Genomic DNA, 13,105 nt, shown 5'->3' with positions numbered 1-13,105 from the left:
GTCTTACGTCAAAAACAGAGTATGAAATATTTTTGTTTTAGCGTTGTATTCAAACTTCGTCGGAAAATTGAGTTATTGCATATTGTGAAGGACCATGTTGAGCATGTTGATTCTAGTTTCAGCAATAGTTAGAAATGAATGATTCTACTAACCTGGAATGTGCCCTTTGTAGCGGTGCCTGGGACATTTGTGCAAAGCTTGCGGAGGCGGGATGCGACGGGGACTGCAAGGGGAACGGCGCGTAGCGGACTTCCTTCGAGCTTCCTCCACCGCCCGAAGTGCCACCGCCCGGTCCTCCTCCGCCAACCATTCCGCCACCACTCGGGAGGCCAGCGCCGCCGAGGCCTCCTGAGCTGCCGCCACCTGCACCTCCACCCATGCCTCCGATGTTCGTTGTAGTGGTAGTACCGCCATCGTCAAAGCTACCACCTTGCGCTGCTGAACCGCTGCACATTGTGGTTCCCGGTCCACCATTGTTGAAGGGGGGTGGCGTAGTTTCCCCCAGTTCCCAGCGCACCGCTTCACGCTCTCGGTCGCGATCGCCCACCATAGGGCCACTGGTAACGCACATATACGAAGGCAGCAGTTAGAGAGAGGAAGGACGCAAAAATATTTAGATATCACTCATTTGGACCTTGCTTAAGTCGTTACACTTGGGCCAAACTAATTAATAATTATGATGCTACTGCAATCCATAATTTCCCAATATTTAATCTGTTTCTTTACACTACAATATAGAAGAAAATAGCTGGCATGCCCTACAACATCGAAATGTTATATTAAAAATACTAGTGGATAACAGAGAAAAAGAATACACTCTAATTGTTTCTAGGAGACTAAACTCACCGCTACATGAATCCAGACATCTTCTCTATTCAACTCATAAAACTGGATTGCCTAGTGCCATCCTTAATCGCTATGCTTACGGGACAAAAATCGGTCACTAGTATGAGTATTGATAATAGCAACACGTAAACGCTATCGAACTCGGGACAAAGCAAACTTGTGCCTAACTCTAACGACAGGAGGGTAGCGGATTTTTTGCCACTCCTAAGGACACCGCTGCGAATGAACAGCAACGACAGCGACACCGACGGGCACGGTGAGGCCGATCGTATCGAAGGAGATGTAGGTGATTGGCTTAACGACGTTAGCGACAGCGACCAGGGCGACGGTAACTGGATGGACAGCGGCAATTCGAACAGAGCTGCTGGTGGTTGACGTTTAGTCACTGACATGGCCCAGACGTTCTAGTTCTTGTTATGCGGTAAGCAACGCGCTAGCACCCGCAACGCAAACTCTTGGCTCTCGCCGCCGTTATCCGGCGTTATCGTCCGCCACAGACATTCACATATCAATCTGCGTTTCTATCACTCACTACTACACTCACTGGGCTATTTCCAAACACTTTGCGAAACTTCAGGTGCACTGATCAGACCGTTCTCCAAGGCGTATCGGGATTGAGGGCGGTCAATCTGAAAAAGATGCCAAAAGTTTGGTTTTATTAGATGAGAGTTGATATTTTTTTTTTAAATTTGCTAATAATATTGAACTGAAAATACGTGATTATACAATATTATTAATTCTACTTAGCTGTTGGTCTATAACTTAATACCTGTATTTTGAACATGATTTTGTGATTTTTTTATCTGCATCTTATCAAATAGGCTTGTGCCTAATACAAGAAATGAAATTCAATAAACTGGATCACTCTATCTCGATTGCTTTTGAGTTGACCGTAATATTTCTCGGCATGAAGGCCATGCCGATTCTACTAAATTGTTTCATTATCTGCAATGATTTTATTGCTGCTTGATTTGATTTTCCGTAAAATCAATGTTTAAAATTAGCTTAATCTGAGCAGACGATTGAAGTACTTATCATCGACAAATATATCAACATGTGGAAGGGAATCAAGAAGCACTATTTATACTATAAGTAGTTTATCGTGGTAGCTTAGGTCACAACCGGCATGTGTCCACCGCACAAACTACCGGATGTACATCCGCACGTAAGAAATCAGAAGAGCTCATAAATTTTCAATTAGCACATATCGATTTTCCATCGTGCGGGCCTTTTACATCTCACATTTCCTAATGCTTCCACGTTTTTCGAATCCGAAGTTTATTGATTTCCACATTAAGTTATCGAACAGAGCAGTTGTCGCTTTTCGCTGTTATTTCGATAGCATCGCCACATTAGCATATGCACACTTGGCGACGTACAACATTGCTTCTGGAAAATGGTAATGTCTAGCACTCGTTGATATGCTGAGAAAGTGGGAGGTGAACATATGCAGGTATGTATCATTGGAAGGAGCATTTTAGGGGACTTTAAATGATGTTCCAATTTTTACCGACATTTACAGCTGCTCATTGCTGATTTAAATTCCTACATGAAAACACGCACAGTTGCTGTGCAGTTGGGTGTTCATCTACAGTTTAAAACACAATTGAATGTATTATTTGAGGTGATGATTTCTCTTCACGACTGTTGATGACTGAAAATTTTATCTTTACTATAATCTAACGGTTAAGTTTATAGTACTCCCGCACTTCGTACAACAGTTTGCACTTTACAGAGTGCAAACGATACGCCTATCCAGAACATGGTAAGCGGCTTTACTGAGTAGCAGCATCCGGTTTATCGATTTTGTAATCTATGACAGCCCGGGTAAACGCTTCAGCTGATAAATTGAACTGCACAACAAAGCAAACAATCGGCAAAGTGGTACGAAGGAACAACCGTTGAGACAGGAGACGACCAGCTGACAAACTGTTATCCAATGTTTGTTTTCGCTAGCTCAGGGTAATTTTTCATTCCAACAACATTTATGCTTATACTCCGATAGAGGTTCTACCGACCACCATTTTCCAGCCAGCATAAAGTCCTGACTGTGTGAGATAGAGTGGATGTTGTCCCTGAGCACAGAGCTTTGTTGGTCTAGGCATAACACAAAACGTATTGAAGTTTCACCGACCGGTAATAAGGGACTCTGCATACTAAAGATTGGGTCCTAAGGCAGAATCTGTTTATTTTCTTCTGGCGGAATATAGTTAATTACTACGTGACGCCGTTGATCCAGTCCCGACCGGCGGTTGAAGATAGGCTGCTGATAAGCTAGCTGATTGATAACATCAAGGAATGTCAGTGGGATCCAATGGGATACGGAGAATAGCAGTCCTGAGATATTATTAAAACCAATTTAGATACCTTCTAGGCATTTGTGTTTTATTTCACAATTAAAACCATATGTGTTTTTGAAATGTATAATCTCCCTATCTCTTAATTTTTTTTAATACTATAAATGATATTATTGATTTTTTTCTTCAAAGTAATGACATTTTTCTGTAACCGTATTTGATCTTAAGTAGAAGATAAAACCTCTTTATAGACCGTTCCGATAATTATAAATACACTAACGATCAACCGTCATTTCAAAAAACGTGCAGTATTCAACCAAACGTTGGCTGCGTCCTGTTGTTTACATCCAAAAGAAACAGATGCTGTCATTTTTTCTAACATTTAGTGCGAATTTTGAAAATGCATGGCCTTTCTTCCGAGCAAAGAAAGCGAATTGTGCACAAATGGGGCACCGTGAGTGGTCTTTCTATAAGAAAATTAGCCAGAGAAGAAGGTATAAGTGTCGGAGCAGTTCAAACCGCATTGCGGAAGTATTGTGAAGAGTGCACATTTACTGATGCCCCAAGACGTGGTAGAAAACCCAGGCCTGTTGATCCCACAATGGACAAAAAGGTTAAGGAATACCACAAGCGGCATCCTTCAGTATCAGTACGAGATGTGGCGAGAAAGCTTGGAACCTCAACGAGTAACGTTATGCGTGCCAAGGGAAGAATGGGTCTGCAGACCCGTCGGAAGTAGAAGCAGCCAAAACGAAATCCAAAACAAGCTGAATCTATGAAACCGAGAGCTCGGAAGCTTTATGACAAACTTCTGACCAAAAAAATGGGGTGTGTTATCATGGATGACGAAACCTACATAAAACTGGACTTAAAGAGTCTGCCATGACCGCAATTTTATACATATCCGAAGGAAAAGGATATCCCTGGACCAGTGGAAGCCATTTACACCGAAAAATTCGGCAAGAAGGTAATGGTTTGGCAGGCCATTTGTGAATGTGGAAAAATATCTCGTCCATTCATTACGAATGACACAATGAATGGTAAAATTTACGTGAAAGAGTGTTTGCAGAAAAGGTTGTTACCCATGGTTAAGCAGCATAACAATCCTCCAATCTTTTGGCCCGATCTTGCTTTTTGCCATTACTCTAAGGATGCACTAGGGTGAAATAAAACAAATAATGTCACATGTGTCCCAAAGGAGATGAATCCTCCAAACTGCCCTGAAATTCGCCCTATTGAAACTTTTTAAGCTTTGACCAAGGCAAAGCTGAGGAAATATGTCAAACCAATGTTGTCCAATGTTGAAAAAATTAAAAAAGATTGGCTTAAAATGGTAAAAATGGTTGGAGAACACACTGTGCAAAAGCTTATGAGTAGTGTTAAGAGAAAAGTTAGAGAACTCGCGTATCCTACGAAAAATAATCCCAACTTGAATTGAAACTGGCAAGAAAACACTTATTATCTATATTTCAGAATAAAATGACCCGAAAAATCCTGTGATTTTTTGTTTTATTCAAGAAAGAAGATGTATTTATAATTTTCGGAACAGTCTATACTGCCCCTGTTTACATAGTTGACGTAAAAGCCAAAATGACCAAAATGTACTTTTTCGTTGATTCAGCTTCCTTTCCCTACGAAACATACACTACAAACAAAAAGAAAACCGTTTTGTTCTGAAACTTTTGAGAAATATAGGATTGTGCTTGTTTTTCTAATTGAAACTGCCGATGGACAAGAACTGACGTTTGACCGAAACACGATTGATAAAACTGAATCAACTGCGAGGCAGAGTAGGAAGTAGTCAAGTTTTTACGCTAAGCTATGCGAACAATCTGCGAGAATAATACATGTTTATTCGCATAAACTGGCGTAGCGGTTTTTCTGGGTCAATTACCACGGGCCGACTCGTATAATCCATGGGGCCATATTTTAAACATCAATCTTCATAAAATTGACAGACTATTTTGTTGAAATTGTATCTCAATATAATGATTTGGGTTAAAATAACAAAAACGCGTTTTTCTCGCAATGATGGTGTTGGTTGTTACGTCAACTATGTAAACAGGGGCAGTATAGTAGAAGATGAAACTTGAAGACTCAAAAACTCATAATTTTTATTCTCCTGATTTTTTCTATTTTAAAAGATTACGAGTTTTTTTCTGGGTTCGTTATTTTTTGTGGGTTTAAGAAGCAAGATGCGGTTGGACATTTAGCGGTTATCAGCAAACGGTTGCTAAGTATATTCGAAAGGTTGTTAAGCGAATCCGTAAACATGTTGGGAATCAGAATGAGCAGTGTAGGCACATGTAGTGATTTGGTAATAGTAGGGGAAAGTAGGCAAAGGCGGACACTGCGGGTAAGATGGACACTTTTAATATTTCACAAACTAGAATGTATTATGATAGTTGAGTGATGCGAATACCTTCTTTATAGTGTATTAATGCTTTTGAGTTGCATTATTGGTTTTCAGCAAGCAAACTGTCAAATTTGTGAGTAAAACAAAGAATATTTTCTTGAACGCGCAATCTGATGTAAGTTTTACTCCACGGAAAATAGTGAAAAACTCGTGAAACTCACGTGTTTTCATTTGTTCACAATAGTAAAGTGATTAATTAGTCTTTCCTCGGTTTTCTAGTGAAAATCCAGCAGATTTTCGATGTTCCGATGAAGAGCTACGATCGTTTGAAAAATTTACAACCAGGTCGGGCAAGACGGACACACTAAGGTAGGGAAAGATGGACACACGGATTTTCCAAGAATTTTCACATGTAGCATCTGTTGTGTACCTACTACAGATGTTCACAAAGTACACCCGCGAGAGAAGCCAGCAGATATTAATCACTTAGCAGTTAGAACAGGCCATATAGGCGGAGAATCCTCTCAAACTGTTCACGTGATGTATAGATGGACTCTAATAACGTAGAGTAATGCATGGCCGTCACTCAACACATAAATCAAAAGAATACTCAACGTACTACATCTTTTTTGTGAGTGTCCACCTTTACCTTCGTAGTGTCCATCTTCCCCACCCCAAGTGTCCGTCTCTCCCAACCATGTCAAAAAACAGCAATTTGTAGTCTTATTTTTGAAGACCCAAAACACATAAAACTTGGAGGAGGTTCTCTAAGACCAAAAATGATTATGAAAACAAATAACCTTAAGTTTCAATTCATATGGCTACTGCGATTTAAATAGCAATACCTAAGTAATTATTTAGATTAAACCTTAGGGTGTCCGTCTTTACCTACTTTCCCCTACATGGTGTGACGCACGTTTTGAGGTGCTACTGTAAGGTGAAGAGCGCGGAGAAACAGAATTTTAATTAGGGGTGGTGGATAAGTTATGCCGACCTGGGACGAGGTATAAAAAGCTTGTGTATAGGTTAATCACCATGAAGCAACTGAAAAGGACAGCCTTTTGGTTGAAATTTTCAAAGTTAGTCGTGAGCAATTGTTCCGCGGGAAAAATCGAGGCTGGGCTGGTTGGAAGAACTCTATTCTAGGAGAAGAAATTTCTTTCGCATCCTGTTTCATAGATTGGGTCAGTTGCAAGAAGACTCTTTGGCCGAGAAACAGTGCGGTGTATTGTGTATGTTTACAAGAAAACTCATTCAAGTCTCTGAAAAAATGTTGTTGGCTAGGGGCACCAAAATTCACAGAAATAATTGAAAAGTTAAAATATTTCATTCTTTTTAGTTTGAGCTCTAGGGCCACACCTGTGTTGACCAGTGATTCAGTGCGAATTCTAGGAGTCTAGATTTCGTGCAAGAATTATAAATTACTATTGCTTTTCAATTATATATTTCGCTACTAATATCAGAAGTTATCGAGAAGACTTACAACTCGTTAAAATAATGATTGCTGTTATAAAAGTTTAAATTGAGATGTAATTGCTTGCAATTCTTAAATAGGGTGTCGAACGTTCTCGGCAGGTTTTTGCATAAGATTACTGCAGAAAACCTACCGAAGAGAACCATTTCCGAAGCCGTTCGAAACCCCACCTTTAAATAATTCTATGTGTTATATTCCATCAAATCACATTTTTGTATTTATTGTTTGATAAGCAAAAACATATATTTTATTTTGAAAAATATATTTTACTTAGGATTGATTGTAACCAATTTGGTTGTTCCACGTAAAAAAAATCAATTTATCAATTGAAAGATTTGAGCTACTGTTAACTTAATTATTTTTGAGTAAAAATTTTTAGGCAATACTCTGTTTTATTTTTCAAACCAGAGCAAAGCCTTGTTGCAACATTCATGTATATTATTTCTTGAAGGATAAAACTACTGTCTACAACTGTGCTGAACTGTGGTCCCCGTGGTTCTGTGGTTAGCGATGTCGGTCGGCTAGCTCTCCCACACGGTTGTGATGTCGGGTTCGATTCCCGATCAGGTCAAGGGTCTTTTCGAGCTGGAAATTTTCTCGACTCAGCACTGGGGCACGGTGTATCGTTGTACTTATCCTACAACATGCAAAATGTGCCGAAAACAATATCGATAACGTATTCTCTCAACTAATCTAGTTGATCGAGACCGCATTAGCCCCCCAGGCTAGCGTGCGATATTATTGTTATTGTTAACTGTGCTGAAGATTCACTAATGAAACAAACCATTCTAACCTTTTCGTTTCTCATTTCTCCATGATCAGACAGCCATAATTGTTTAGTTATCCTGTTTTAGTTTTTCCGTGAAAACAAAGATTTTTAATGCACACTGAAAATGGCTTGCTACTCCTAGGCACCATTTTGACGGTTCTTTGTGCAATTTCAGCTGATTCTGGTCAATCGCGGGCAACACACGGGCGATCAAATATGTTATGCCATGCTATGAAAACAAAGATTTTTAATGCGTTTTTTTTTTGAGATATTTAATTTTGAAATAATATATAAATCTACCGATTTTTTTTCTTGAAAAACTTTTCGCGGCGTTTTTTAAAGGGGTTATATACCATTTTGCTCGAGAAAAAAGAGCAAAATTTGGATTTTTTTGTGTAGCACACAAAAAAAAATTTATTGCATGAAAGTAATAATTTTCTGAGAGTTCAGTTATTCAACAACAGTAAAACACGTTTGTTCATAAGAAATACCAATTACTTGAGGAGCGACTTACAATAGCGACGCAGTAGATCAACTGAAGTAAAAAAAAACTCATAGCTTAGAAGTGTGCCGGGTATCTGAACGATCGCTTTTGTAAGTATTTTATTTTCAGTGCAAACTGAAACGCTTTTCCCGAAAAAAAAAAAAAAACATGTTTTGAACGCTGAAAATTGCAATAAAATTGTTTTTTCAGCAAAGTTAAACTTCGTATATCAAAAATCGATCGTTCAACGACCGAGGAATTCAAGAACGAATATTTAAAAAAAAATATGAAGAAAATCGGTTCAGTAGTTTCATCGCAATCGTAAACCCGGCAAAGTCATTTTTTTGAGAAACACCATTTCTAGATAAACGCGTGTAAAATTTCAAGTTTAGCTTATGCGGCCGTGGCGAGGCGCGCTGCAAATCGCGCAAACTTTCTCCCTTTCGCTCATATTTTTAAGAAAATTTATAAAAATGTTCTCAAGATGTTGTACTTTGAGATAATGCAATATAAAAAATTTCGATTTTTTGTAAACTAAAAATGTATATAACCCCTTAAAGAAAACTTTGTCGAAGATGGCACACCGATCAAACAAATCGTTCTGACTCTAATACGCTGATAATACGCTTTCTAAGATTAGTCGTGACTAAAAAAATTACTGATGGCACAATGTACATCTGTGCAGACAAATTGGAAACGACAATAAAAAATTAAAATTGAGATCTGTTTTTGTGAATTGCTCTGAAAACCTATGAAATATATACCTAAATTTCGAAGATTTATATCGTTGATCATGATCGGACCAATTTAGACTATTTCAAGGTACATCACATTTCATGTGACATTTTCACCATCAATATTATAAGTAATCATAAATAAAATACATTTATCGGAAAAGCCTATCTGACTGTGTCTAGTTTACAAAAAAAAAATTTCTTATAGCAAATTCGACGTAAATTCATTTAAATATATCGTTTTCTCTGATTATAGAATTTGTATCATGATTGGACCAAAAAATGTATCATATTCGGATGTATTTTTGAGACTTCAAGCAACTTTCCGCTTCGCGTGCTGAGCTATCGTGTTTGATTTGGGTTTGACAAATTAGATATTTCTGAAGATTTTTCCGTGATTCTAAAAGTATTTACGAGCATTTTTCATATCATTTCGAAAACGTTATGAATTAGGTTTCAAACATAGTTTCATTATAGTTTCAAATACGGCAAGTTTGCTTATTGAATTCATGGTTATTTTTTCGGTTGCCGTTTCGTTTTGCCGATAGCTCACGCCACAAGTACAATTTTAAGAAACGATGTTTTGTATTGTAGCTCCTAAGTAGTACAACAATTATGAGTGCGATTTTCAGCAAATATTTGCGGTGAATAGCATGAATAAATAAAATGAATGGTGAATAAAAGCTATTATTTCATACTTCTCAAAACTTCAACCAAAGTTTACAGTTAATTGAAGAGATTAAAGATCGGTGCTATGTCATAAATCTTTACGTAGAAAACATAGTCACATTGGCATTTTATTATACATCTGCGACTTTTTTCAAGCTAAGACATGTTTGAGATGCCTCGTCGAAAGCTATGACAGCCAAACATTCACAAATATAAATTTTCATATTTTTTAATTCATCACTCTCTCGTAAACTGGTCGGAGATTCGTGGGAAAAGGTGTTTCCTAAATAAGGATGACACTGAGTTATATTTTCCCTATTTGAAGCATAGTGGGATATTTATAGTGAAGTTTTAAATGGTTTTCCTTTAGTTCGCGAACCTTACGTCGTTTAAGAGAGGTTTTATTCTATAAAAAATAAGCTTCATCAATTATATTCAGTTCCAATCAATTGAACGAGAAATCCCTCATTGGCTATATCAAGCATAAGCAAAGTGAAACGGTGATGTCTCAGAAGTAAGCTGGTCCAATCATGGTTCAATATTGGTCCGATCAAGATACAAAACAAGCCTTCGCGTTTCACGAATAGTTCCAACTTTAAAGCAAATATTTCGTATAAAAAGTATTGCTACATTCAATTGAAATGTTATAGAAGCATGATACTGAAAGATAAACTGCAATCTTTTGATATTTGATTCTCCCAAGTAACACGGTTAGTCTTTAATAAGTTTAGGTAATTGATATATAACAAATCTCGTCACTATAACAATAACGTATAAACTTATATACAACTTGTTAACAACTCAAAAAGCGCAAGGGGCGGAGCCAATATAAAACATATATTCAACTTCAAATAAATTGTTCACACGACTTACATAAAACAACTTTATAACGACTATAACCACCACTCTTACATTTCCAGTACCAACAAATGGTGGCCTGTTATTAATAGGTCATAAACAAATTGCACAAATGAGTTGAAATTTCACTCACTGATGATTGTTTCTAATACATACAAAACAGATGACCCACGAAAATAATCATGGTTCTTTATTTGAGAAATTATCAAGACAATTCATTGATAGAATAGGGTGTTGGTATAGTGATTAAATACAATAAATCTACGTGCGATTTCAGATTTGTCGTGAATATTTGCCTTGTACTTCGTTAAAAATTTACGCGCTTCGAAAATACCACAATATGATAGTAATCAATATCATTTTTTTTTTAAATTTGAAATAAAGAAAAAAGTAACCGATGAACTCTAGAGGAATGTGCCTCAGGTATATATTTTCGATAGGATTATATTATGAAACGTGCCTTTAGCACAGAAAAATGGTGTTGAATATTATTTTAGCACGCCGCTTGCGCTAACGAGGCAGCCATGTTGATTATTAGCATTCGTTGAATGGGTACACCGATTGCCCAAAGATTTTGTCCGTTATATGACCACTATCTATAAAGTTTATTTTGGTAAAAATATTGCAAAATAATTGAAAAAAATGTACATTGAAACATCAAGGTGAACTAAGATGTCATGCACTATGTACTAATTATTTGAACTTTCTTACTCTTTTAGCAAACCAAGCGAGTAGTAATTTCTGCCACAATTTGGTGATGGAATCGGGAAACCAATTAAGCAAGGCTATATAAAGCTACTACAATCTATGAAAAAAATCGCCGTCACCATCTTGATTTTTGTAGTAGAGAAAATAATATAAAAATTCTCCTAACTAAACCACGCATTAAGTAATATATTTTGAAATTTAAGTAAAACAGAAATATTCAAACATTGATCTGAGGTTATTAACGATGATCAAAATAATAATAATAAAACCGAAGATCGGTGAGCAAGACAAAAAAGAGAATTGAAACAAATCATGGCCGATCAAATCAAACGATTTTCTTGTTTTAAGTAAATTGAATGATAAATTTATTGATTATAATTTACTGTCAAATTTATTATTTATGTTTAATCAAACATAAATTCCCTGGGTGTTTAAATATTTTATATAATTTTGAATATTAACAGTATTTTTGATCTGCACTGTATTTGATGAAGAAGAAATAGTTCACATCATAAAATCACATTTACAACTGATTTAAAACTGAACTAGAACTTTTGCGGCCATTTTTCAATTTTGTCTCCACTATACGTTTTGCTGTCAAACACAAATTCACCACTGATGTCTTTCTTGCATTCTCAAGAAAAAAAACTAGTTATAAACATGTTTTAAAACAGTTTTTACAGCAATTCGTAATGTATTTACAACTTCAACTTGTTATTTCGATTCAAAACATCAATGCGAGTAAATTAAAACCCAATGTTTTCCCTGCAACTTATTTATGACTTATTTATAACTTTTTCCTTTCATTTTTTTCGTAAAAGATGTTGCATGTGTTACTTGGGGAGTGGGTTTTTTTGACCGTGATGAAATCGAAGGAGTACTGAAAATTTAGGACTAATATTAGTGTTCTAATCCATTGAAATTCAATGAAGATAAAGATATTACGAACTGGAATAGTCCGTGTGATTTAAAAAAATACTTTCAGATTTGTGTGATTTTCCAGTGAATTAGGATTAAACGGAGGGCGAACGTTGTGTTTTGCTTTTCCTAAACTGATGATGGCGAATAAATCCTGCGGTACAAATCAGCTTCTACATCGCTAACTTGAGATTGCTTTCATCAAGCTCGGCTCCAGTTCCGGGCTGTTACGGCCAATCTCAACGATGTGACACTATTGTTATAAAGTGTATGGTAATTCATGTAAATTACCCACTTCTTTGGATTGCTTCCTCCCCTTGTGGGAAGGACTTTTCGCGACACTCTCAGAGAACTGAATACTTCCGTCCGTCGTTGTCGGCATTGCCGTCTCCGTCGCGGCAGAAGCTGTTGGCTTTAACAAGCAAACAAACTTTGAGTGCGATGTTCTTATCGACATCCGTTCAACATGTAACTGAATTGTTGCTGGGGTACCTGCCAGGAAGTGTGTTAACCTTAGCTTTATGGTGCTGAAGGTTTACGTTCCTTTTAGATGTGTCTCGTCAGCATTCATTGAAGTGCGTTAATGGACGATAGTTCAGATTTACGTGATCTTCATTGTAAATCGTACGTATGGCAAGCTTACTCGAGCTGCTTAAATGGAGCATTGATTACACGAAATAAATTTTATCGATAGAAAACTATTTAAAAATGTATCACCAACGTTTGTTTCAATATGTTGTTTCTACTGACCCAATCAATCCAAATTGCTTTTTGGCTGTTATGCTTTACACAACAGGTAATGATTTTGATTTTACTTCATTAAAATGATGGTTACTTAAGCGGATAATGAGAACTTACATACTGATGAAAAGCATGAAAATATAACGTACAAGATTTATCCTAGAAAAGAGAGAAAACTACTTTTTACCAGAGTTGGTGTTGGAAAACTCAATTAGCTTCTGCTTGATAATAATTGATTTAATCTATTTAAC

The 13,105-nt window shown here is 36.9% G+C and overlaps 1 protein-coding gene across 11 annotated transcripts in view; it reads right to left on the bottom strand.

Annotated features, from left to right (window-relative positions):
• Window positions 1–13,105, bottom strand: part of LOC129722324 (potassium voltage-gated channel protein Shab) — a 207,125-nt gene that overhangs the window by 91,373 nt on the left and 102,647 nt on the right. For 10 of the 11 annotated variants that reach the window (XR_008727591.1, XM_055675679.1, XM_055675678.1 and 7 more), the window contains exons 3-4: window positions 1,015–1,475; window positions 153–557 (exon numbers count right to left, since the gene is read on the bottom strand). Coding sequence is in view for 10 of the 11 variants with exons in the window: in XM_055675679.1 (XP_055531654.1) it covers window positions 153–557; window positions 1,015–1,238 (629 nt within the window). In the remaining variant the exon portion in view is untranslated. Of the gene's footprint in view, window positions 1–152; window positions 558–846; window positions 1,476–13,105 lie in introns of those variants that run through there. The other variant, XM_055675686.1, reaches the window with a different exon arrangement.

This window comes from Wyeomyia smithii, chromosome 2, assembly GCF_029784165.1.
Source record: "Wyeomyia smithii strain HCP4-BCI-WySm-NY-G18 chromosome 2, ASM2978416v1, whole genome shotgun sequence".
NCBI lineage: Eukaryota > Metazoa > Arthropoda > Insecta > Diptera > Culicidae > Wyeomyia > Wyeomyia smithii.
This window is presented reverse-complemented; position numbering and strand designations above follow the sequence as displayed.